Source organism: Colias croceus, chromosome 1 (genome assembly GCF_905220415.1).
Source record: "Colias croceus chromosome 1, ilColCroc2.1".
Classification (NCBI taxonomy): domain Eukaryota; kingdom Metazoa; phylum Arthropoda; class Insecta; order Lepidoptera; family Pieridae; genus Colias; species Colias croceus.
The window spans coordinates 1,818,306-1,841,894 of record NC_059537.1 but is presented as its reverse complement, the minus strand read 5'-3'; the positions used below and the strand labels follow the sequence as shown (position 1 = coordinate 1,841,894).

Sequence of the window (23,589 nt, the reverse complement as noted above, 5' to 3'; positions counted from 1 at the left end):
CATTTTATATTCATACTCTTGCCTATTTTGCCTACCTTTACCGTCCTGCACAGTCCATAAACAACGTAATCGAATTGCATTCCAATATCCTTATTATACACACCCCTGTAGGTGTCCTCGTATCTCGTCTCTGACGATCACTACCCCCAGTGTCTGAAATATCCACCCCCAGGTCACTCACCCCAATCGCACCTCAACTATCGATTCACTACGAAAAGTATATTTACTTAACGGGTCGAGGGCAGGGGTCAATCTCATTTGTTTTGATTGCTTCTGAACATTCAAGGTTTTGAAGAATAATAACATGTTCTCTATTGGTGCCAACCAGTCTATGATATCATATGTCGGTGCTCAACGCTTCACTTGTTAAACCTAGATGTAGCTATATGGAATTATATTAGAATAATTCATAACTCATACAAATGAACATAAAAATGTTTCTTACGCTAAAGACATTTTACTTAACATTTAAGTTTGACCATTAAGTTTTTTCACATCTCAAAAAAAAAAAAAACTATAAGAATCTATACACGGAATACGCTGATTGTATAAACACATAAGGGGCCCTAATTCCCAAGCTAGATAGCGCGTAAACAAGACGAATGTCTAGCGGTGTGTCAGCCGAAATGTACGACATCCTACAGGTCGCCGGCGATGGCTCCGCCCACACCGCAATCTAGCAAATTTTGCGGACGTCGCCACTTACAGGTTCCGAACTACGGTGTTTGATTGCACGAGTAATTAGGATAGATGGTGTTGGGCTCTAAGCTATCGCTGTCGGTATGGAAACTAATAGCCTTAAGTGTGGCCAAAGGGAAATCTTATTGGGTAGTACATTACGCTATTACATCATTTAGAAATACTGTCCCTCGGTGTAACGTTATTCTGTCTCAACATTGACCAATATAGGTCAAATAATGTTTTAGGATCCGTATAAAATAACCATTTAAGTGATCATATATTTTTGTAGTTCTTCTGAAACACATCTGTCATCTCACACATTTTCTGGTGAAAGTGTACCCTATCAAATATGTAGTGAAAAATACGACTAGTTTATAGTAATTAATATTTAAGTTAATGTTATATAGTTTAAATATTTTATCAAGAAAACATCTAATCTATAAATCCTAACAGCCATACCCCCAGAAATCAAGGAAGGACCGGAGAACTTGACCAAAGTGGACGGATCGGAAGCTGTGCTCAAGTGCCGAGTGTTCGGTGCGCCCAAACCGATCGTGAGGTGGATGAGAGACGACGTCGATGTTACGGGTGGCAAGTGAGTATACAGATAGACAAACTGACAAACAAAATTGATGCATATGTTACTCTTCAGAATTTTTAAGCAACGCTGTGTAATGTGTGTATATCAACGAACAGACTGTATACATAAATTCTTTTTTCTTGATAAATCTACAGAGAAAATCAAATTCGCTTTTAAAGGTTTAATAATTAATTTACTCAAACTTTAATAATGTTTTAGCATTGAGCTGCCAAAAATACCTCTAAAATAGTGAAACAGTCATTAAAATGTTAATAGATATTGATCACTTGGATACGCCGCTTATTTAGATTAATCTATAATACTAAAATATTATACCGTCGATAGTTATTTAACGTCAGTTCTGTCGACAAAGATGGATGGCTCCAGAAGATTGATAGCAAAAAAATCTGTCAAAGCCTTAAGGCGATTGGACGGTTATAAATCACCCTTAAATATAAGTAAATAGTGTTTTTGTTATCGTTTATGTTTTCCAGAACTATGTATAGTGTGAAAATTTAGATGGAAAATCTCTGATAACGCAGAAGTCTAATTACCTAAGTATGACTTGATTAAATAATATTGTGTGACTACTGCGCTGAAAAATTCCTTAATAGCAATATCGATTTGTTATTGCAAGAAAATCATTATAAACCAAATTATAAGCAATATTTTCTAACAGTCTGCCCTATCAAGGCTGTTTCTTCTATAAATAAATCACATAATATATCAATGAATGATCACACACTTTGTCCATCCCACATATTTGCGAACCTTTCATAAATTCAATGGATGTGAAACGCAAAAAGATTGAGCCATTAAAACGTAAAGGTTATCGTGAACAATTAGCGAGTACTTATGAATATTAAAATTTCCCCATCACGGGTCAATGCCACGATATACCCTGAAACGAAACCCCTGTAATGAGATCCTCCCTTGATATTTATAAGTAGAATTTTATATATATTGGAGGGATAATTTTATCGCACCCGTGTTCTTTATTAGGGAAGTTCTCAATGTGTTAGAGGTTAGGGATCAAATAGAGGGTGTTAATTTAAGGACCTTTTTTGTTGTTGTTGAATTAATTTAGTTGCCTTTAAAGTACATATTGGACATCAGACAAAATTTACTTTTATGTATAAAAAATTGCGCACGTGGCAGAAGCGAAACTTCTTCTTTCAAAGATACGAAAATCATCGCCATACTCCATGACGTGACGCGCTTAATTCACTTCAATAATTTACAATAAGTCTGTTCTAGTTATAAATAGTATGTTATAGTTTTAATTTATTATTATAAACCTTCGTATATATTTGTTCGTATAAAACACCATAATGCCTATTATGAAATGTGTTGTATTTCTGGCATATTTTACAATTATTTTTGTTTTTTCAGGTACAACATAACGCCGGAAGGTGATCTGGTGATCCGTGACGTGTCGTACACAGACGTGGGCACGTACCAGTGTTACGCTAAGAATAAGTTTGGAGAGAAATCCGCTTTCGGTTCCTTGACTGTTAAGAGTGAGTACTAATAGTTAATATGATTTCTCGAGTATTTTAATAGTTTACTTTTTTACCACTCACGCAAGAAATGTTCTTTCTAAATTATGTGAAAACATTTTTGAAATCGATTATGTATCTTATCTACTTGACTTTAGTGTAGTTATACGTAAATACACAAAAAAAAGTTTTATTAAGTAATTTATAAACATTTTTCAAAGGGCATTGAAACTTTCTGGCATATCAAACCCGCCGCCATTTTGATTTTTTTTCAAAATCGCGGCGCACGATTAAAGTGGTATGTATGGATAGAGGATACATAGACAAACAAAAAATGTCTTATAACATAGTACCCTAAAGCGTCACATTACCGAGATATTTGGAGGTAAATAACAGTTTATTGGAAGAAAGTAGGTAGATTCATTACATAAAAACATACATACATTACATAAAAATGTAAGTAATGTAATGAATACCTACTTTCTTCCTGTAATAATAATAATCTACCTGGGAGTGATTAGTTGGAGATAATATCATGCATATAGACACGTAATAAGTCTATTTTTAGTGTTTGTCGTACTCATAAGTGAATATTTACCTCCAAATATCTCGGTAATGTGACGCTTTAGGGTACTATGTTATGAGACATTTTTTGTTCGTCTATGTGTCCTCTATCCATACATACCACTTTAATCGTGCGCCGCGATTTTGAAAAAAAATCAAAATGGCGGCGGGTCGATATGCCAGCGTCCATACAAAAAGTTTCAAACCCCTTTATATTTTCATCATAAATTTTATAAATTGTATCATAAATTTTAGAAAAAAATTGACTGATAAATATAACATTGATTATTTCCACCCACAGAACGCACAGTAATCACGGACAAGCCGGAACACTACGAGGTATCAGCGGGCGCAGCGGCCACATTCCGCTGTAACGCGAACGCCGACGATTCCCTCCAACTCGAAATTATATGGCTCAATGATGGTCAGCCCATAGACTTCGATAACCAGCCACGGTTCAGAATGACGAATGATTATTCGCTGCTCATATCGGATACTACGGAATTGGATTCAGGGGAATATACGTGTATAGCACGCACGGCGATTGATGAAGCGCGTGCGCAGGCTACTTTAACTGTACAAGGTGAGTTTTGAACAATATTGGAATGCCATGATACATAGATAGTTACGGAGTTAATGAATAGTGGTAAACGCTAAGTCATTTTTGATTAAATATTATAATATTTATTGATGAGTTTTCATAGCATCAAAAAATCGTTAAAAAGTTAGATAAACTTGTCTTAAATAATAATAAACACCCTATGCAATATTAAGATAAACATACCCCCAAAATTTGTATATTAAACATATTCTAATATTTAAAGAAACCAACTTATTCAGACGATAAACCAATACCATCCCTCCACAGACAAACCGAACCCCCCAGCACTCGAAGGTATCGAATGCCACGAGAAGGTAGCAACACTCCGCTGGCACTCGATGGGAGATAATCGAGCACCGATCCTGCGATACAGCATCCAATACAACACATCCTTCACACCGGATACTTGGCTCGAAGCTACGGATGCTGTACCGGCGATAGATACAGCTTGGACGCTGTCGTTGTCCCCCTGGGCTAATTATACCTTCAGGTAAGGAATCTTAAAGTTTCAACCAGCAAAGTATTTAGAAATAACTAACTCGTTAGATCTTGCACACATATATTAAACTTTACAAACGTCGTCCACAGCTTTACAATTTAATTATACATTTTAACTGAGTCTCTTGAACATACGTTTCGTGAACATGTGTTAAAAAAACGTGAACCATCGCAACTACCAGCGGTTCACATATACGTTCACGTTTTATGTTATGTTATATTTATTTTGTTACTAGCTTCCGCCCGCGACTCCGTCCGCGCGGAAAAATTAAGATTTAGTTTTTTTTCTACGTATTTTTCCGGGATAAAAAGTATCCTATTTTATGCCCAGGATAATAAGGTATAAACTAACTTGGTATAATTATTATACCAAGTTTCATCGAAATCGAACCGTTAGTTTTCACGTAATGCCTTCACATACAGACAGACAGACAGACAAAAAATTTTTTAATCACATATTTGGGTTTGGTATCGATCCAGTAACACCCCCTGCTATTTATTTTTTCAATATTTTCAATGTACAGAATTAACCCTTCTACAGATTTATTATATGTATAGATGAAAAATGATATCAAGATAAATTAATATACTATTTTATTAAAACTTTACAAAAAAAACATAGAATTCACTTTTTTCACTGTTTCGTTAAAATATCTTCAGGAAAAATCGAAATAAAAGTGGAATTAGTGAATTGTGTGTTACCTTTAAAATCTTAACTATAAAATGCAGTTCCATCAAGAGGATAACTAATATTACATAACATAAATGATAAATTCTACCTCCAGAGTGGTAGCGTGGAACAAAGTGGGCGCGTCCACACCATCAAAGCATTCAGATGTATGTACCACACAACCTGACGTGCCCTACAAGAACCCGGACAATGTGGAGGGCAAGGGACGGGATCCGACTAACATGGTCATCTCGTGGTCGGTGAGTGGATGCTTTTGTTTTGGGTGAAAATAATATAATAGGAAGAGTATTGGTTATGTGCCAGAATGCTTTGTGTTTGTTCTCAAGCTAGGAGAAATTTGTAATGCTATATCTGAAATAGACATTGTACGATTTAAATTTCCAATCAAAAACTGATAATGAAAAACAAAACGATACTTGGGATATAGTTGCAGTCCTAACCAATTTAATGTATGTGGTGTGATAGGTTATTAGAACGCGTTTATTTCATAAATTTTGGCGCAAGCGCTCAGGCGTCTATTATTAAAAAAATAAGCTCTCATGACAACAATGATGAAACCAAATTAAAAACGAATGATAAGACTGAATGATTATCTTCCGTTGAAAAGGTGAAGCTAGACGCGAGCGCTCAATGGCTTGACGGTTCCGTGAGTGTCGTAGTGGAGCGAATGAACTGCACTTACCACTTACGATTAAAATAACATTGAATTTTTATTTTTATTTTTTTTATTTTATTTATTTAGGTTATCCAACATCAGTCATAACAATAATTTGAGCTAGGGTACATAATATAACAAAAAAAAAAAAGACAATTGTGACAAACATTTACAGGATAACACAACATGATTAATGAGTCAAGTCACTATGTGGTATACAAAGCAAAAAAAATAAATAAATAAAAAGTAAACAAAATCAAGATAATTCCTTTAAATACTTGCGGATTTTATTACAGCTGTCGTGAAAAATATCAATAAAATTGCAGAAAATGCCACAAATCGAGCACAACGGGCCCGGCTTCTACTACCAAGTATCGTGGCGACGCAACATCAGCGGCGCGGCGTGGAGCGAGCAGCCCGTGCGCGACTGGGCCACCGACGAGCTGCTCGTGCCCAACACGCCCACCTTCCAGCCCTACAAGATCAAGGTGACAACCGTACACTGGACTAGCGGCAAAACTGAACCGAAATGTGCTTCTGATCGGTCTGTCTAGTAGTTCAAGTCGAACAAAGTATCATTGATCGGTCCTCCTAGTAGTTCAAGTATAGAATTGACATATAATCTAATATATATAAATCTCGTGTCACAATGTTTGTCCTCAATGGACTCCTAAACCGATTATAATAAAATTCGCACACCATGTGCAGTTCGATCCAACTTGAGAGATAGGATAGTTTAAATCTCAAATCGTTTTAGAAAAAGCGGGCGAAGCCGCGGGCGGTAAGCTAGTATAATTATACAGGGTGGGTATAGAACAACACATAACTGACTGACATTTCCAGTAACTAAAGGAAATTTACGCTAAACTTCAACAAAGATGTAGTACTATTGATCTTAATTGTTGTTCAAGTCGAAACACTTCCGACGAATGCAACAAATAGACTGCAATGTTATTATTTTTAACACAAAGTTATACTTTTCAGGTTATCGCAGTGAACTCGAAAGGCACATCGAACGTGGCGCCCGTGGAAGTGATCGGTTGGTCCGGAGAGGATACACCATTACAAGCACCGGCCAACTTCTCTCTCGTGCAAGTCACTACTGGGAACACTGCTTTACTTAGCTGGAATCCAGTCCCAGCTGAATCTGTGAGAGGACACTTCAAAGGATACAAGATACAGACCTGGGTTGATGGTGATGAGGATAGATTGAAAGAAGTGCTCGTGAAATCGGACGCTTCAAGCGCTCTGGTCTCAGTATTTAAACCATTCAAGAAGAATAACGCCAGAATCTTGGTTTACAACGGCAGGTTCAACGGCCCACCCAGTGAAACACTATCTTTCGTGACTCCAGAAGGAAAACCCGGCACAGTGAAATCTTTCGAAGTGTACCCCATTGGTTCGTCAGCTATGCTCTTGAAATGGGATAAACCAATGGACGAAAACGGTGTACTTACCGGCTACAAGATCTACTACCAGAAAGTTAGTGGCACATCCCTAGGACCAATACAGGAGAGGAAGAAAGAAATCGATCCGAAGTTCGACCGCGCCAAGCTAGCCGGGCTCGAACCGAACACGAAGTACCGTATCGAAATACGTGCTAAGACTAAAGCGGGTGAAGGTGACAAATACTACGTGGAGCAAACAACCAAAGCGATGGTAAACTCTGTGCCTGATGTACCAGTGTTTGAAGCGAGTACCTTGCCAGCCAAAGAAGGATCGGCTCATATACTTGTCCGCTGGTTGCCGTCTCTAGACGGTCATGCTGGAACACACTTCATCGCTTGGTACAGACTCAAAGGTCACCCAGATTGGTTGAGCAGTAACGAAATTACGGAAGATGACTATGTAGTGCTCACCGGCTTGGAGCCAGGTCAAGTGTACGAGGTTAAAGTGACAGCTCATGATGGGGAGTACTTCAGCACTAGCGAAGTTATGGAGGTGGACACTACTACCGGTAAGTTAAGTAAGTTGTTTAAATTGGATTTCAGTGTGGATACTGTTTTACAGTGTGTTGTCAAATGTGCTAATACATGTTCGTTTTGGAGGTTGTGACGTAACTGACCATGTGGAATTATAGAGATATTTATTTGAAGATTTGATAGAATTTAGTTAAATAAAACATTTTAAACTTTTTAATAAAACACGGTCAGTATTGTTGCATCCTTTATTGTGTAAACATTTTAATTTTTTGGGTGCTTGGGAAAAAATTGGGCTATGATTTATCCTTTTTTTTTAATTTTAATCAAAGAATTGTAATATTTTAATGTGATATTTGGTTCATGTTCATTTTGTCTGATTTGGAGAAAAAAATCTTACTCGTATTTGTCATAAAAATATGTGTGTATATTTCATGTTAGGTTTTTTATTAAGTTAATGTGTTTGTATTCATTGTTCTATGGTCTTCGAATCTTACCAGAATCTAATGAATTTTATTCATTCATTCATTAGATTCTGGTTATCGAATGGTAATAATATGCCATGAGTGTTATCAAATGTAAATTTGCTAAAATGTGATTTGTAAATTGCAACTACACATAGTTAATAAAAAGGACATGCCCCTTTAGACAAGTGGTTTTCTATTAGCGTAACGTTTGATAGAATAGATTATGAATGTATGAGATTGACATAAGCTGTCGATACATTTATCTACAGCTTAAGTCAATCTCATACATTCATAATCTATTCTATCAAACGTTACGCTAAACGAAAGCCACTTGTCTAACCCGCCTGAGTCGCATTCTTGTGGTTCTCGTATTGTTCGTTGCCTGAACTATAATAAGGACACAAGTAACGCGCGTCGTTCTCGTACTGTGCGGGCAGACCCGGTGATAATGCGCGAGGAGGCGATGGCGACGGCGGGCTGGTTCATCGGCGTGATGGTGGCGCTGGCGTTCCTGGTGCTGGTGCTGGTGGCGGTGTGCGTGGCGCGCCGCAACCGGGGCGGCAAGTACGACGTGCACGACCGCGAGCTGGCGCACGGCCGCACCGACTACCCGGACGCCAACTTCCACGAGTACACGCACCCGTCAGTATATTTATTTATTTACTACATTTCCGCCCGCGGCTTCGCCCGCGTTTGCAAAGGAAAACCCGCATAGTTCCCGTTCCCGTGGGATTTACGGGATAAAACTATCCTATGTGTTAATCCAAGTTACCCTCTATATCTGTGCTAAATTTCATTTTAATCGGTTCAGTAGTTTTTACGTGAAAGAGTAACAAACATCCATACATCCATACATACAAACTTTCGCCTTTATAATATATATTAAGATTTTAAACAATTACATTACAGAGATCCATTAATGTTAGTACGTGACTTATAAACTAATGTTAGTAAATATTAGCATAGTTCCCGTTCCCGTGGAATTTCCGGAATAAAACCTATTCTATATTACTCGTGGATAATGTACCTTTCGAATGGTGAAAGAATTTTTAAAATAGGTCCAGTAGTTTATGAGCCTATTCATTACAATCAAACAAACAAAGTTTTCCTCTTTATAATATTAGTGTAGATATACTAATAATTATTATCAGTCGATGAGGCACCTTTTTTTGAAAAAAGGCGCAAGGATAAAGTTTTCAGCTTACCGCTTGTCCGCACCGCAGCTGCAAAACGTTTTCATGATTTTTTGGGCCCACTTCTGTATAACAAAATTAATAAAATACTAAACGTTCGTAATTTGACCTTATCAGATTTGAAAATTAAAATGACCAATTTGTTACTTACCTTGTCTTACAGCGAAACTGAAGATTTTATGAAAGTTTAATCCCAATCACGCATAAAACATATATAAAGAACCGCATATTCACACAATCTCTCAAACAACCGAACATACACAACATACACGCACACTCACACACACCCACACTTACACACACACACACACACACACTTACACACACGCACACACACACACACACCCACACAAACTGCATGCCCGAAATGTTATTATTAACCTTATTTAAAAATAATCAATTTGTTACTTATTATTCTGTACTTTAGAAAATATGTAAAGTCTACTAGTATGTAAGTTAACTAAACAATACTGGCTAAGTCTGGAGAGGAAGGCGTCGATCGTCTCTAGCACAGGAATGTTCCTAGTTGAGGCGATCGTCGTGTCTAATTTGTTTTGTATTTATGTATTGTTTCCAAATAAATGATTTTTATTTATTATTTATTTATTACCTTGTACGTAAACCTGTCGCTTTGAATGGACAAGTTCACGCACAAAGTATAGCGCAATACACGTGCACACAACACAGACACACGCGCGTGAATGTATACACACCCATAAGTGACCACAAGCACACACGTCCGCTCGCTTGTGCGTCGGCCACACGTACACACGCACATACACACACACACACACACATATTAACAGAGGTTCCGTGAATGACCACACGCACACACGCCACGCGTATGTACGTACATCGAGATAGGCGCATACTGTGAGTACGCAAACATAATTAACGTCTACGTCTGTAAAGAGATAAGTAAACTGTACATGCATTCTCATAAATACATGAAGTATAAGGTGATAAATAAATAAAAAACCGTCCCTTCACACGCTCTCCTATATTACAAACATATTATTACATGTGTATATGCATGTACCGTGGCATCTGTGATATGTCATAGTTGTGTTAACAGATTATTTCGTTAGAAAATTAAACAATAATTAACAAATAATAACTTTAAAATGCATTATTTTCAGATTGGACAGTAAATCCCGCCACTCGATGAGCAGCGGCACCAAGCCGGGCCCTGAGAGCGACACTGACTCCATGGCGGAGTATGGCGAAGGCGAAACAGGTATGCAGTAACGCTAATTAGAGCTAGCTAATTTTTATTTGTTCCTTTTTTACGTCTCATAATATAACGCCTGATTTTTTTTTCATTAGGCTATTTTTATAGTGCAAATTTTTGTTGCCTGTACCTATTTAATTTCATTTTACGATCCTGCTAAAAATACATACTTTGTGTAATCATTTTATTTTGCATGTAGTTGTTTATTTTTGTTATTTTTGTATCATCCACGGCATGTATGTGAGTGTGTCTGTATGTCTGTACGCATGCCCATTGCAGCCGGCATGAACGAGGACGGTTCGTTCATCGGGCAGTACGGGCGCAAGCGGCGGCCGCCCGCGGCCAGCCAGCAGGACTCGGCCTCGCAAGCCTTCGCCACGCTCGTGTAGCACCACCCTTATCCACACCCCGTTCCATTTTCGAACCTTTGCCTTGTAGTTTTCCATCAAAAAAAAAATGCAACTGTCAACTTCTCGTTTCAAAAAAACTGTCAACTTTTTGAACTACGCACTATTGTTGTCTTTTTCGCGCATATCAATGTGTCAAATTGGGACTAGGGAAAATTTAATTTAGAATTTTTGATTAGATAATGCTCGAGTGCTATTTTTAAAATTTATTGTTTAGATCTTAGATGCGAAATTGAAAATTATTTTTAAATCGTGCAATGTATGACGTAGTTCAAAGTTGAGAATAAATTTCAACCGTATGGCGTAGTTTGCTAGTGCCATGGCATTACATTAAAAAATCACACTACGAAAAAGCGGCCACCGTTCTTATTGGTCCGTTTTAAATTTTTAAAATCGCCCGCCGAAATTCAAAAATTTCCTTCAGAAAATTGGTTGTGTTCGAATCTCCTTGCATTGGAATGTATCGAATCGCGAAACACGGGCGTCCTGTCGTTGAACTATTTCAAAAATAGTTTTACTGACCACACGTATCCTTGTTTTCGCGAAACAATGCTATTTAAGTTTATGATTAAGTACACATTTAAATATAATTAGGTTGTAAAAAAGATATTATTAGTTGTAATGAGTGTGTCGCAGTGAATGTTTATTAATATGAAAATTTTATTTTTTTTGTAGCACGAGCTTTGTGTTGAGTTTATGGTTTGCATTTAATGTTAGAGTAGGATAGATAGATAGACGTGTCCTGTTTCCGTCCTTGTCTCCCTTCCCCGTTGCCAACGCACGAGCTGCTAATTCATTTCTTTTTATTTGTGTGAGGTATATTTTTAGTTTGTTTTTTTATTTGTTTCTTTTATTTTTATGTTGCTATGTCATGTTTATTTTTATTATTTTGTCATTGTAGATATAGAAAATGTAGGTTATTTTTTATGTTTGTGATACACATATCTACACGAAAAATCCCTCTCTATTTTTATTGTTTAACTGTTAGCCGTTTAGAGCGATGACTCTAACACAATTTAAATTTTAATCAACTGTTGTCGAATAAATAACCGCGAAATATATTTATTACAACTTATAAATTTATAAAGCATTTGAATGCCATTAAACCAGAAATATCATATTACAACTTGATTAAAAAATTCCTTTGTATATTATAATGCCTTGTTTTTTAATTATATAAGATATCATCATCATACTATATAGTATTTTCTTGTTTAATTTTGCGCGAGTATTATACATTTTTTAATATCCCTCAGTCTTTAATTTCTAAATATATTATGTAATTTTTGAAGTTATACTTCTTTTGGCGCGATGGAGAAAAATGATGAGAGTGAATTTTTACGATGCGCGCGCACACCGACACCTAAATTTAACAGCATGAAGTTAGTTCTAGGTGGTATGAAAATTGATAACTATATTATCTAGTATTTTTTCTATACGCCAAAGAAGTATAACTTCTAACGCGTGTACATAAGTACACACACTTTTTTTTTCTGGGTATGCATTTTAGATATTAAATGAGGATTGCAAATTGCAGGTCGTTTCACGGAGGACGGTTCGTTCATCGGTCAGTACGTGCCGGGCGCGCGCGTGCTGCCCCCCCCACCCGCACCGCCCGCACCGCAGGCACACCCACCCACATATGTGTAGACATACATACTTACATACATACAGCCCCCCTTATGTATGGAAAGTGTGAGATACGTGATACTGTATCCTGGTTTAGATTTGATGATTTCAAGATGCAATCAAAATATATGCGGGTATGGTACCCGCATATACCCGCATATAGGATATAGGATACGATAGCGTAAGGATTTGAAGGGTAGTTATAACACGTTTGAAATATCACAATAATTTATACTCCTTTACATAAAAGTACCTGAGTCCCTCAAATTACTAGCGTCAAGAAGACGTGTATCAACAGTGAACACAAACATACAGGTACTCAGATATAAGGGGGTCTAAACAACGTGGGGGTATCGTTTGATTTGCGGGTAGCTATTTCTTGTGGCCTGTGCACACTTGGCTCACCGCCTTAATTCTAAACAAAATGTACGGCAGCTTCGTAAAAGGCCACATGACATTATAATTTAAAATTTATCATTTATATTCAAATTTTATGACCTTATTTTTAGTTAAAATTTATTAGTTCACGGGCCGGTAGAGTAAGATTATAAATGAGCCTACTCGAATTTTTATTTTGGCCCGAATTTGGTTTGGCTGCAAGAGTCGAATTTAGTGAAACGCATTGACATATAGATTTGTTTTGTGAGACTGATTTTATGTAATACGATTATGTATAATGTGACAGTCCGATTTTGACGATTTAGAAAAGTAGTTTTTTTTTTATTTTGTAAGATATGGGGCATCGGAAACAAGACAGATGATGTCGCTATCTCTTTCTATCATAAAATTTATAAGTAAAGCCTAACAGTTACATTGAAATACTACATAAGTACAAGTTGTACGAAATTTTTATGCTCATTTTTTTTGCAATCGCTTCAAGTCTAACGAAAGCTAAGCAATTGTCTGCTTTGACTCCGATGTTCTATAATCTATATCAATGACATTTAATTATTATTATTTAAACTTTCTCGTAATTTTTCATCTCAATCAGTGAAGTGAAGGGGTTTATTATTGGATTCGTAGGTTAATATCTGGCTCGATATCAATTGAATAAGATAGGATGTTAGGCAAGCAGATAAAGGACTCGCCAGACAGCGAAACAAAAGCGTGGTACTGTGTGAATATCTACTTAAATGCTGTTTTTTTAATTCACTAACTCTACGCTTCGCCACGCCTTCGCTTCGCTATCTGTCCGCGCCCTTAAGCTATTTTTGTCACGGAATTAAGAATGTAAATTTTTTAGCTCTGGTCGCCGGTGGTCAAAGTTCGCTTTATTTCGTCATTTTAATGTAATAAAAAAAGAATATGGCAGATAAGTCAATTTTTAATAAAAATCTTATGAGAAAATTCTATTTATCGGTCGAAATTATTTTTATATCGTAATCATATCTATACCAAATAATGGACCACGGAGTGTATTTATTTTGTATGACCCTTTCAAATATTCTTCTATATTTCGGTAAGAAAAAGCTTGTTTCAAGACATATCTTTATGTTATACTTTCATTTTTATAAATCGTATTCGTAGCACGGTATTTTAATTCTCCCTTGTTGCGATTACACACATCGATATATTTTTATAATATAAAGTCTCAGTCAGACGAAACATCGAAGCGTATTCGACGATTTATATATTTTTATATCCACGCTCAAATCACCATAGGTCTTAAACACCAATTTAATATACACCAATGAAGATTAAATAAATTATACGAAATATTTACTGATCGCTACGAGAATATTTAATTGGCGAATTATTTTAATAAATGTAGAGTCGATAGAGATGACGATAAACTGCGGCCAGTGAGACTCTATGAGCGATAAAGTGCTTTGACCGCCGGCCCTCTTTGGTGCTTTGCGGAATGATGGGAAGAGTGGCGATCATGTGATTGTACTTTACATGTAAGCATATGTACACGCATATGTCGGTCAATTCGAAACGTGCGAGGGTTCGGAAGTCCCCAGAAAGTCGCCTTTCTGAACGAAATTTGGGAAAAATTCGAGAAAAAAACACTATTATGCTATGGTATCGCGTAGAATCTCAGCAACGATCGGACGCTCTCTACCCTATATTTTTATGGAAGCGACCGCCGCGTTGTGACGTCACGGCGGAAATTATCTACTAGTGATATTAAGGCTTTTTGTATTCACTATTTATTATAATATTATCTGACTTCGTGAAGTGTGCACCTCACATATTACCAGTTGACGAGTTGATGTTTTCAAATTTCTAGACGAGATAAAGACGTAGCGTTGCCGGATAAATTTCAAGTTTTAATCTCAGTAGCTTTACCGATGTTCAATATTTCCTATGAATAAGGTTGTACGCTCATACAATTCCTACAATTTTGCTGTTTCAATTTTGGAATTTTTCGTCATTATTACATAGTGTAGTTAGGATTGAAACGTGGCAATCGTCTTTATCTTGTACGAAACGATTGTAAGTGTTAGATATAAGGCTAAGAGTTCGTGTTAACTAATGTTAGGCAGCTAACGCGTCGCTTCGCATCTCTTATTTATTAATCGTATACCTTTCAATGTTATATATTTATTAATTGTCACGTACCTATTATTTATTAACGCCTGAAAGGTGTCGGGTCCTATAAAACATTCCACGCGGTTTAACCATGTTGATTTTACATATTTATTTTTCAATTATCTGTGCGCGTCAGTCAGATGTAATCTGTAACGTTTTAAAAACTTAAAGACTGACGTATATACTGCCGATACTCTGTGGCATTCGCTGACGTCATCGCTGCATACACAGTCAGTGGAAAAAATAAGTCTCTTAATTGTATTGCCCTTATTGAGTATTATTTGCAAGCACCACTATTGTTCTCTTTTAGAGCTTATACATAACCATTTGTACCTTATATATTGCATTATATTTAATGGCACTGTTATCGTAACCCCTTTGAGTTGTTTGTTAAGGAGTCTTTATCACGTCTATTGTCTAGTAAGAATTTAATATTATATAATAGGGCTTGTACACAGAGGTGCTTTTCGCAACAACATGGCGCCCGGTATCGCACGAGCAAGCTACACTAGACTAAGATGTTAAGAAAACGTAACACAACATGACATTTTGCTGCGAAAAGTAGCCGTGTGTACGAACCTTTAATATTTAATTAATATTGTAGATGAGCCTTGTTCGAAACGCGTTTTGTCGCTTTTTATAATCACATGTTAGTTATTAAAAGATTCATTCGAATTTGTTAGCATTCAAAATGAAAATTGTTAATCACACGATGAAAATAATTACGGTGATATTTTATCACTGCCTTTCCCTTAAGAAGTTTATTGTATGTGTTCATTTTATATTTTACCTATCTATAACCCGTTAGTCGACACTTGCCTTGTGAGAATTGATAATTTAAGTTTATAGAGTATGTGTATCTCCATTAACAATCTCACATGAATCTAATGCACAATTATTGCATTTATCTCTGAAAGTCACAAGTCGTTATTATTCTGATTCTCTTCGACTACGGTATATTATATTTATTGAAGCAAGTGTAACATGTATATTATCTGTAGATCTGACGTTTAAAATGTATGTAATAGTTGAGAGGTTTTGATGTCATAGCTAAAATACTGTTAAGTAATCTATATTTATTATAATCCAGTAGGCGGTTTGATGTGCGGTATATTTGACCAGTAAATGTAAAAATGAACGCTCCTTTTCATTATCTATGTAACGTAATACAAGTCACAGATACAAAATTGTGTGATAAAAAAAATGGCGTTGTACACTGCCCTTTGCAAATTAGATCGCTTTTATTTGAATTGAAACAAAAAGAAGCGTTTATTTAGTGATTTGAAACATAACCGACATCAGGGGTGTCCTGTTTATAATAGTTTGCATTTATATTATAATGTAACATGACAAATTGTTCTTGAATATGCAAGATTTTGTTCACGAATTAAATTTAATTTTAACATTTTGTTTCGCATTAAGTGACGGTAATTTATTGTAACTACGATGGATATTTTTTTATGTTGCATAGAAAATAAATTTTAAGAAATTATATGTTGTTTCTTTTATTCCCATCATAATAATTATTAGTGATTGAAATATTCCATCATATTGATTGGGAAGGGCTCATAGTCATATTGTATTGGATATGATAAGACAAAAGCTACTGAATAAATCGTACATACGATAGATATCTACATATTGGGTGAGTGCCGAATTTGCGCTGCAAAAATTCAATTCAGCATTTTTTGTGTCTCAGGGGTTGTATAAAGCTTTGTCTCTGTACTATTTATTAACTATTGTGGCGTGGCATCGAGAAAGTCGAACCGAAATTCGGTGATCGGTCGCATGTGATACGGTTTTTTTTAATTGATAGTTATTCAAGAGGAAGGTTTTAGTATGTAATTTATTAGGTTTTAGATAAAGCGCACGAAGCCACGGGCGGAGAGCCAGTTTATTAAAAAACAAAATAAAATGAAAAAACTAGTCTCACAGTAAGAATATCTACAAATAAAGTGTAGTGTAGTAAAGTAGGGCAAAATGTTTTTTTAAAGAATATCAAAAGATCATAAACAGAACATTAAAAAAAGAACAGTAATAGATAGGGAGGCGAAGAGGGGAATTTTCTGCAATACTCGAGCGTGGCAGTTTAAGATATGAGAGATACCTTAGACCTAATAGAACAACCTTGTTAACTATTTAGCTCTTTAAGTAGTGACGCGCGCCCAGGATAGACGATCAGATTAGTAAAAAAAAATCGATAGTCTGAAATACTCGAGCGCGTCAGATTAAGATATTGGGGGTTGATTTTAGTGTTTTAAGACTAAATTTAACGAATCTGACGATAAGTCCTTGACGCCGCCAAGTTATAGGGTCGCGAACTTGTAAAAAAAAAAACGTTAATCCGGCATTCTCGAGCGCGATTGTTTTTATTTTTATTTTGAAGAATATAATCTAAAACTTACTAAAAATACAAAATCTGCCGGTTTCCGCGTGACCGGAAGTCTGGAGGAGCCATTTCGTCTTCCGAAAAACGCGTTGCAGTATATAAGTCGCGAACGATACATTTTACAAAAAAAAAGTTTAAATAAACAAAAAAGGTAATTTTATTTTACACAAAAAAGGTCTCTTTACATTTTTGTCCAAAGTTAAAACTTTTTGACTTGAAGCATCATAAAAACTCAAACTCCCGGTTTTTTGAGTATATCTCGAAATCTGAGGGTGTTAAGAAAAATTGATATGAAATAACGATGATTAACAAAAAGAAACTCTCAAACCTTTTTCGGTCAGATTAAGAGAACCCACCAACATTTTTGTCAGATTAAGAAAATATGCTTTCAGGAGACCGAGATAAACCTCCACTGTGAAAATCTGACGCGCTCGAGTATATCAAAAGGACTTTTTTTTTCTGCATTTTCAAAAATTCATCGTAACTTATCGTCACGCCGAAATCGTCAGTTTTTTTAAGGGGAGCTTCCATGGGGCCTACTTAACACCCCTTCCGAAAATCTGACGCGCTCGAGTAAATTTTTTTTTTGTGCATTTTTGACGAATTAATATGCCTAGCCCCACCACGCAAACCGGCAGATTAGTATACCGTTGTGATCAGAGGCACTTGGGGCATACGTAGTATGAATATCTGACGCGCTCGAGAATGCAGAAGTAACTATTTTTTTTTACATTTTTGAAAATCAGTACACTCCAAACCCACCGCTAAAATGGTTTTTACCATAGAAGCTTTTCTTTTCGAAATTATTTTATCTATCGATTTTGATAAGTCTCGACGGCGCCGTTTAATTACGCCATTTAGCTACCTCGCCTCCCTATCTATAATGTTTTGAAATCCATTGATAGGTTAGGTTAGGTGTGCTTTAAGTTTGTGGTACTTTTTACCAGATAGGTACATGAATGTAGATGATACAAAATCTGATAAAGAATAGAAGATATGCTTACTTTATCGAAATTATTTTGATATAAGATAATTTTATTTGAAACTAGTGGTCCGCGGCGTCCTAGGTTCGAACGTGATACGTTTTTGAGCCTATAGCAATCACTGACACGATTATACCCAATAATGACATACTTACCTAATTTCTGAAATCAGTCCAGCAGTTACTTACTGAGATTAGCGCGTCTAACTAACACGCTTTATATTAAGTATCTACCTACAGTATTGGTAGGTTCCATATTACAGAAAATAATGTAAAGGCACTACGAAGTGGGCACGGGTCAGCAAATATAAAATACATTATACATATATTTATTTATACTTTATTGTACATATACACCAGACAGAGAAAAGATACAATAATTCAAAACAAAAGAAACTAACACAAAGGCACATATGTACGAAAAGGCGGCCTTATTGCTTTAAAGCAATCTCTTCCAGGCAACCCTAAGTTGCGAGCGGCAAGTCGCACTCGCTTTCCAAACGGTAATCACTGAAAACCATCGCTGCAGAAACTTCCTGCTAGATGTCACGCCGATTGCTGATGTTAGGAATTTTTAGCATCATACTATAGAAGTATTTTTGTAGTAAGTACCTACCAATGTCTGTTAAGATACTTTCTTCCAAGTTTCAAGTGAAGAAAGCATTTGCACTTTAGGGTGCTTTACCACCAATAGAGAGATATGTAGGTACGAGTAATGGGTGCGAGACCGTATGGATATTAGTTTCAGTGGCAATTTAGAGTATAGTGCATTGGGGGAATTTCGGATGAGGGGTAATTTCAGAAATTTGTGAATACCACTTCAGAGCATCGCTTTATCGTAAGTATCGTGAAGTACGGGCATGTAGATAGGTTTGATATTATAATTAGCATACATATTTGCTTAATCTATCACTAGTTACGTATTAATTGAACTTATACGTATTTACCCCGTGGCCGGAATTACCCCAATGCACCTTACCTAATAGAAATAAGACATTTCAAAGCTTCGCATCGGACATTTGCCCCACACAGCGTTGGTGGACAGCTAGACATCCTCGCACGATACATTTCCTTCGCAGTTCGCACATTATTGGCTGCATTTTTCAGAAAATTTTAATTATTTCGTTAAAGTAACTGGTAGTTAGCTTCGATGTAAATGTAAACGTAAATTTATAAGTAACTGCTTACATCAAAATGTGGACATTTAATCATTTTAAAAAATTGCATTTTCATACAAGCGGGGCGAGTAACAAGTAACAACAAATATTAATTAGCCATGGTTAAGGATTGTCTTGCTTATTAAACAATTTTATCGTAATTTTTAATAGCATACATGCGAAAGTTTGTGAGGATAATCTATCTAATACATATAATAAATCTGTAGAAGGGTCAATTCTGTACATTGAAAATATTGAAAAAATAAATAGCAGGGGGTGTTACTGGATCGATACCAAACCCAAATATGTGATTAAAAAAATTTTTGTCTGTCTGTCTGTCTGTCTGTCTGTCTGTCTGTCTGTCTGTCTGTATGTGAAGACATCACGTGAAAACTAACGGTTCGATTTCGATGAAACTTGGTATAATTATACCTTATTATCCTGGGCGTAAAATAGGATACTTTTTATCCTGGAAAAATACGTAGAAAAAAAATAAACTAAAATTTTCAGTTTTATCCATAGACGTTGTTCTATACCGCAGTGGATTCAGCGCCGTAACATGTAGCTCCGAAAGTCGGATTTGGCTTGAACCGTTTGCGTCACACGAGAGCCGCACGATGCCACGCCTGCCACGACTCCTATATAAGGACTGCGATCCGCGCCGCGCGACCCCGTCCGATTAGGGCCCTTCTGGCCTCCTCCACTCAAGCGACAGCTCAAGCCGAGGTTCGTGGTCCCCGTCAAGGGGGGACGCCCTTGTGCATGTCGCTACCAGGGTGAACCTTCAGTTCACCCCCGCGTCCGCGTTAAAATGTAGAAGCCCTTCTGGCTAACATTGAGAAACACCACACAAAAAAAAAAAAAAAAAAAAAAAAGCCGCGCGACGCATAAAATTTATGAATTTTGATGCGAGCGGACGTGTCCAGTGTGGCGAGCGGTCGTTCTTATTGGAATAAAATATATTGTATGCATAATAATAATAATTAACATATTAATATTGTTTTCACCGTAAATTGGTTTATTCATTAAACTCATAATTCTCTCTGTCATCTCATTTCATTGTATTTGTAACTATACATATTATTATACTAAATCTGTAGAAGGGTCAATTCTGTACATTGAAAATAAGTTGAAAATATTGAAAAAATAAATACCAGGGGGTGTTACTGGATCGATACCAAACCCAAATATGTGTTTAAAAAATTTTTTGTCTGTCTGTCTGCATCACGTGAAAACTAACGGTTCGATTTCGATGAAACTTGGTATAATTATACCTTATTATCCTGGGCGTATAATAGGATACTTTTTAAATAAAATACGTAGAAAAAAATTAATCTTTTCACTTTTCAGTTTTATCCATAGACGTTGTTCTGTAGAACCGCGAACACACGTTGCGTATTATTATAGGCCTAGCCGTATTTGGGTCCAATATATATTTATAAGATATCATTGTCAGAGTTACTCAAAATGAAGAAATAAACCATCCACGCGAAGACCGATATCCGCGCGGACGGAGTCGCGGGCGGAAGCTAGTATGATATATAGGTACTTATTACATTTCCGTTTGTTCGGCGTCTTTTTAAGAAAAACCCGCATAGTTCCCTTCCTGTGGGACTTCGGGATAAAAAGTATGCCCATGTCTTATTCTGGGGCTTCAGCTACTTACATATAACAAATTTCATTGAAATCGGTTCAGTAATATTTACTTACGTGAAAGAATGACAAACATCCATATCCATCCTCACAAACGCATTAATTATAACATGTTGAATTTTGATATTTTTTGGTTTTATGGCATTCAAAATGAGTTATAAATATAAATTTATAAAGAATAGAAAAAATTCGGTCACTCTCGCGGATCACGGGTAGCTGAGTTGGTCAAGCATCCGCCCCGGATTGGCATGAAAGGATGCGGGTTCGAGTCCCACCTCGTAATCGATTTTTTTCTATTCTTTATAAATTTATAAGATGTAGTTATGTTGTTACTCATTCACAGGAAACCCCTGACGGATTTTGAAAATACTTGGCAGTGGCTAAAGAAGATAGAAATACGAAGTAGTAACTAAATCTGTGGAAATACTTACTTTTGCCCGCGGTCGCGGGTTCCTCAGCCGGTGAACCGTGCGGAACACCACACAGCTAGTTTACTACACATACTTATTTATCAAATAGTTCTAGATTTTATTCAACTCTAAGTTCAACAGCACTATAGACAAAATTTTATAGAGAAAATCACGCTTTAATCTTGGCCAAGCGCAGAGCGCTCCCCTAATGTACAATAAAAAAACCTTTTTATAGGTACGATAAAGCATCATTTTCTTTTCGCTTACAAAAAATCATTCATGAAAACCGCTGCACATATGGGTGACTGCTAACTGGTACATGTGCTTAAAATGCTGCTGGAATTAGCATTGAACCACATAATCTTCTATAATATAAAAATGAATCGCAAAATGTGTTGGTAAGCGCATAACTCGAGAACGGCTGAACCGATTTCGATAATTCGTTTTTTTATTATATTCCTTGAAGTACGAGGATGGTTCTTATGGAGAGAAAACGTAAACATGTATCACGGGCGAAGACGGGGCGGACCGCTAGTACTAAATAGTATTGAACTGTGAAGTATCTCTAATCAAAGTCTATCATAAACCCCCATCCCATCTATCTCCTACTACAGAAACATACCTATGGCCTAGGGTGGTTTAAACTATAGGACCTATACCGACCAACCGCACTTGGCTATTTAGGTGGATTAGGTAACCTATAGGTTAATCCACCTAAATAAAGTGCGGTTTGGCAAATATCGTAATAAAAAAATTGGACAATCATGTTTATACTCTAAAATAGTGACAGAACATGGACGGTACCCATTATGAATTTCCCAATTGAGTATTTGAATAAAAATTTTTTTTGTGCTAAATGGAAAGATTATACAGTGGTGGACGTTTAATTAGAAACACGTAACAGGATGAAGTAGTCATCAAATTTCGCTGGAGGGCTTCGGCTCGCGAGCGTTTGATGGAGGAATGGGTGCGGCGGCTCGAGAACCCAACTGCAGGTGTAAGGACGGTGGAGGCCATCCGGCCGGTACTTTTAGAATGGTGCAGCAGACGACATGGGGCTCTCACGTTCCGCTTGACACAGGTGCTGTCTGGACACGGATGTTTCGGACGATACCTGTGTCGAGTCGCGATCCGGGAGCCAACCATGACCTGCCATTGGTGTCCAAGCGAGGAGGATACAGCGGACCACACGCTGAGTGTGTGTCCTGCGTGGTCCGCGGCTAGACAGCGATTGGTCGCTGCTGTGGGGCCGGATCTCTCGCTCCCGTCCGTGGTTCGCGCCATGGTTGGAGGCTCCAGGTCCTGGCGTGCGGTGGTCGCCTTCTGTGAGGAGGTGATGGTGCGAAAGGAGGAGGCGGAACGGGTTCGCGAGGGGAACCCTCTCGCGGACCCGATGCGGCGCCGGCGACCCTTTAGGCGCCGACGCCGAGTCGCGGTCGCTAGCGATCGCGACCTGCCTCCTTAGCGAAGGGCTCTGGACGATGGACCGGGGACATGCTCCATCGTCCGGGGCAGTGAGGTGACATGAGACGTGTTCCGCTCATGCCGCCTCGCAGATGAAGGAGGAGGAGCGCACGTGTGCAGCCATAGGTGGTAACGGAGGTGGGCCCGTAACCGGGCGTCCGCTGCCGGAGTCGTGGACGATTTCTAAGAGTACCCGCGGCCCCGGCTAACTGCGCGGCTCGACGGAACACAGTGGGGTTTTAGTCGGTAAGAATCCGACATAACCCTTGGCTCCTTCCCCGGGGGCCGTGGGTATCTTTGGAAGATTTCCCCACTATAAAAAAAAAAAAAAAAAAAAAGTCATCAAATTTATTCACTTTTGTGTATTAACGTATTAGAGATTAA

At 37.3% G+C, this 23,589-nt stretch overlaps 1 protein-coding gene across 4 annotated transcripts in view; it reads left to right on the top strand.

Annotated features, from left to right (window-relative positions):
• LOC123694931 (neuroglian) overlaps window positions 1-16,642 on the top strand; it is a 41,908-nt gene extending 25,266 nt beyond the window's left edge. Inside the window, exons 7-17 of one of the 4 annotated variants that reach the window (XR_006751879.1) lie at window positions 1,135-1,276; window positions 2,654-2,781; window positions 3,626-3,907; window positions 4,193-4,415; window positions 5,209-5,353; window positions 6,096-6,257; window positions 6,754-7,735; window positions 8,593-8,797; window positions 10,488-10,585; window positions 10,859-11,802; window positions 12,524-16,642. Coding sequence is in view for 2 of the 4 variants with exons in the window: in XM_045640566.1 (XP_045496522.1) it covers window positions 1,135-1,276; window positions 2,654-2,781; window positions 3,626-3,907; window positions 4,193-4,415; window positions 5,209-5,353; window positions 6,096-6,257; window positions 6,754-7,735; window positions 8,593-8,797; window positions 10,488-10,585; window positions 12,524-12,636 (2,480 nt within the window). In the remaining 2 variants the exon portion in view is untranslated. The remainder of the gene's footprint in view (window positions 1-1,134; window positions 1,277-2,653; window positions 2,782-3,625; window positions 3,908-4,192; window positions 4,416-5,208; window positions 5,354-6,095; window positions 6,258-6,753; window positions 7,736-8,592; window positions 8,798-10,487; window positions 10,586-10,858; window positions 11,803-12,523) is intronic. The other 3 variants (XR_006751880.1, XM_045640579.1, XM_045640566.1) reach the window with 3 other exon arrangements.
• The last annotated feature ends 6,947 nt before the right edge of the window (window positions 16,643-23,589 follow it).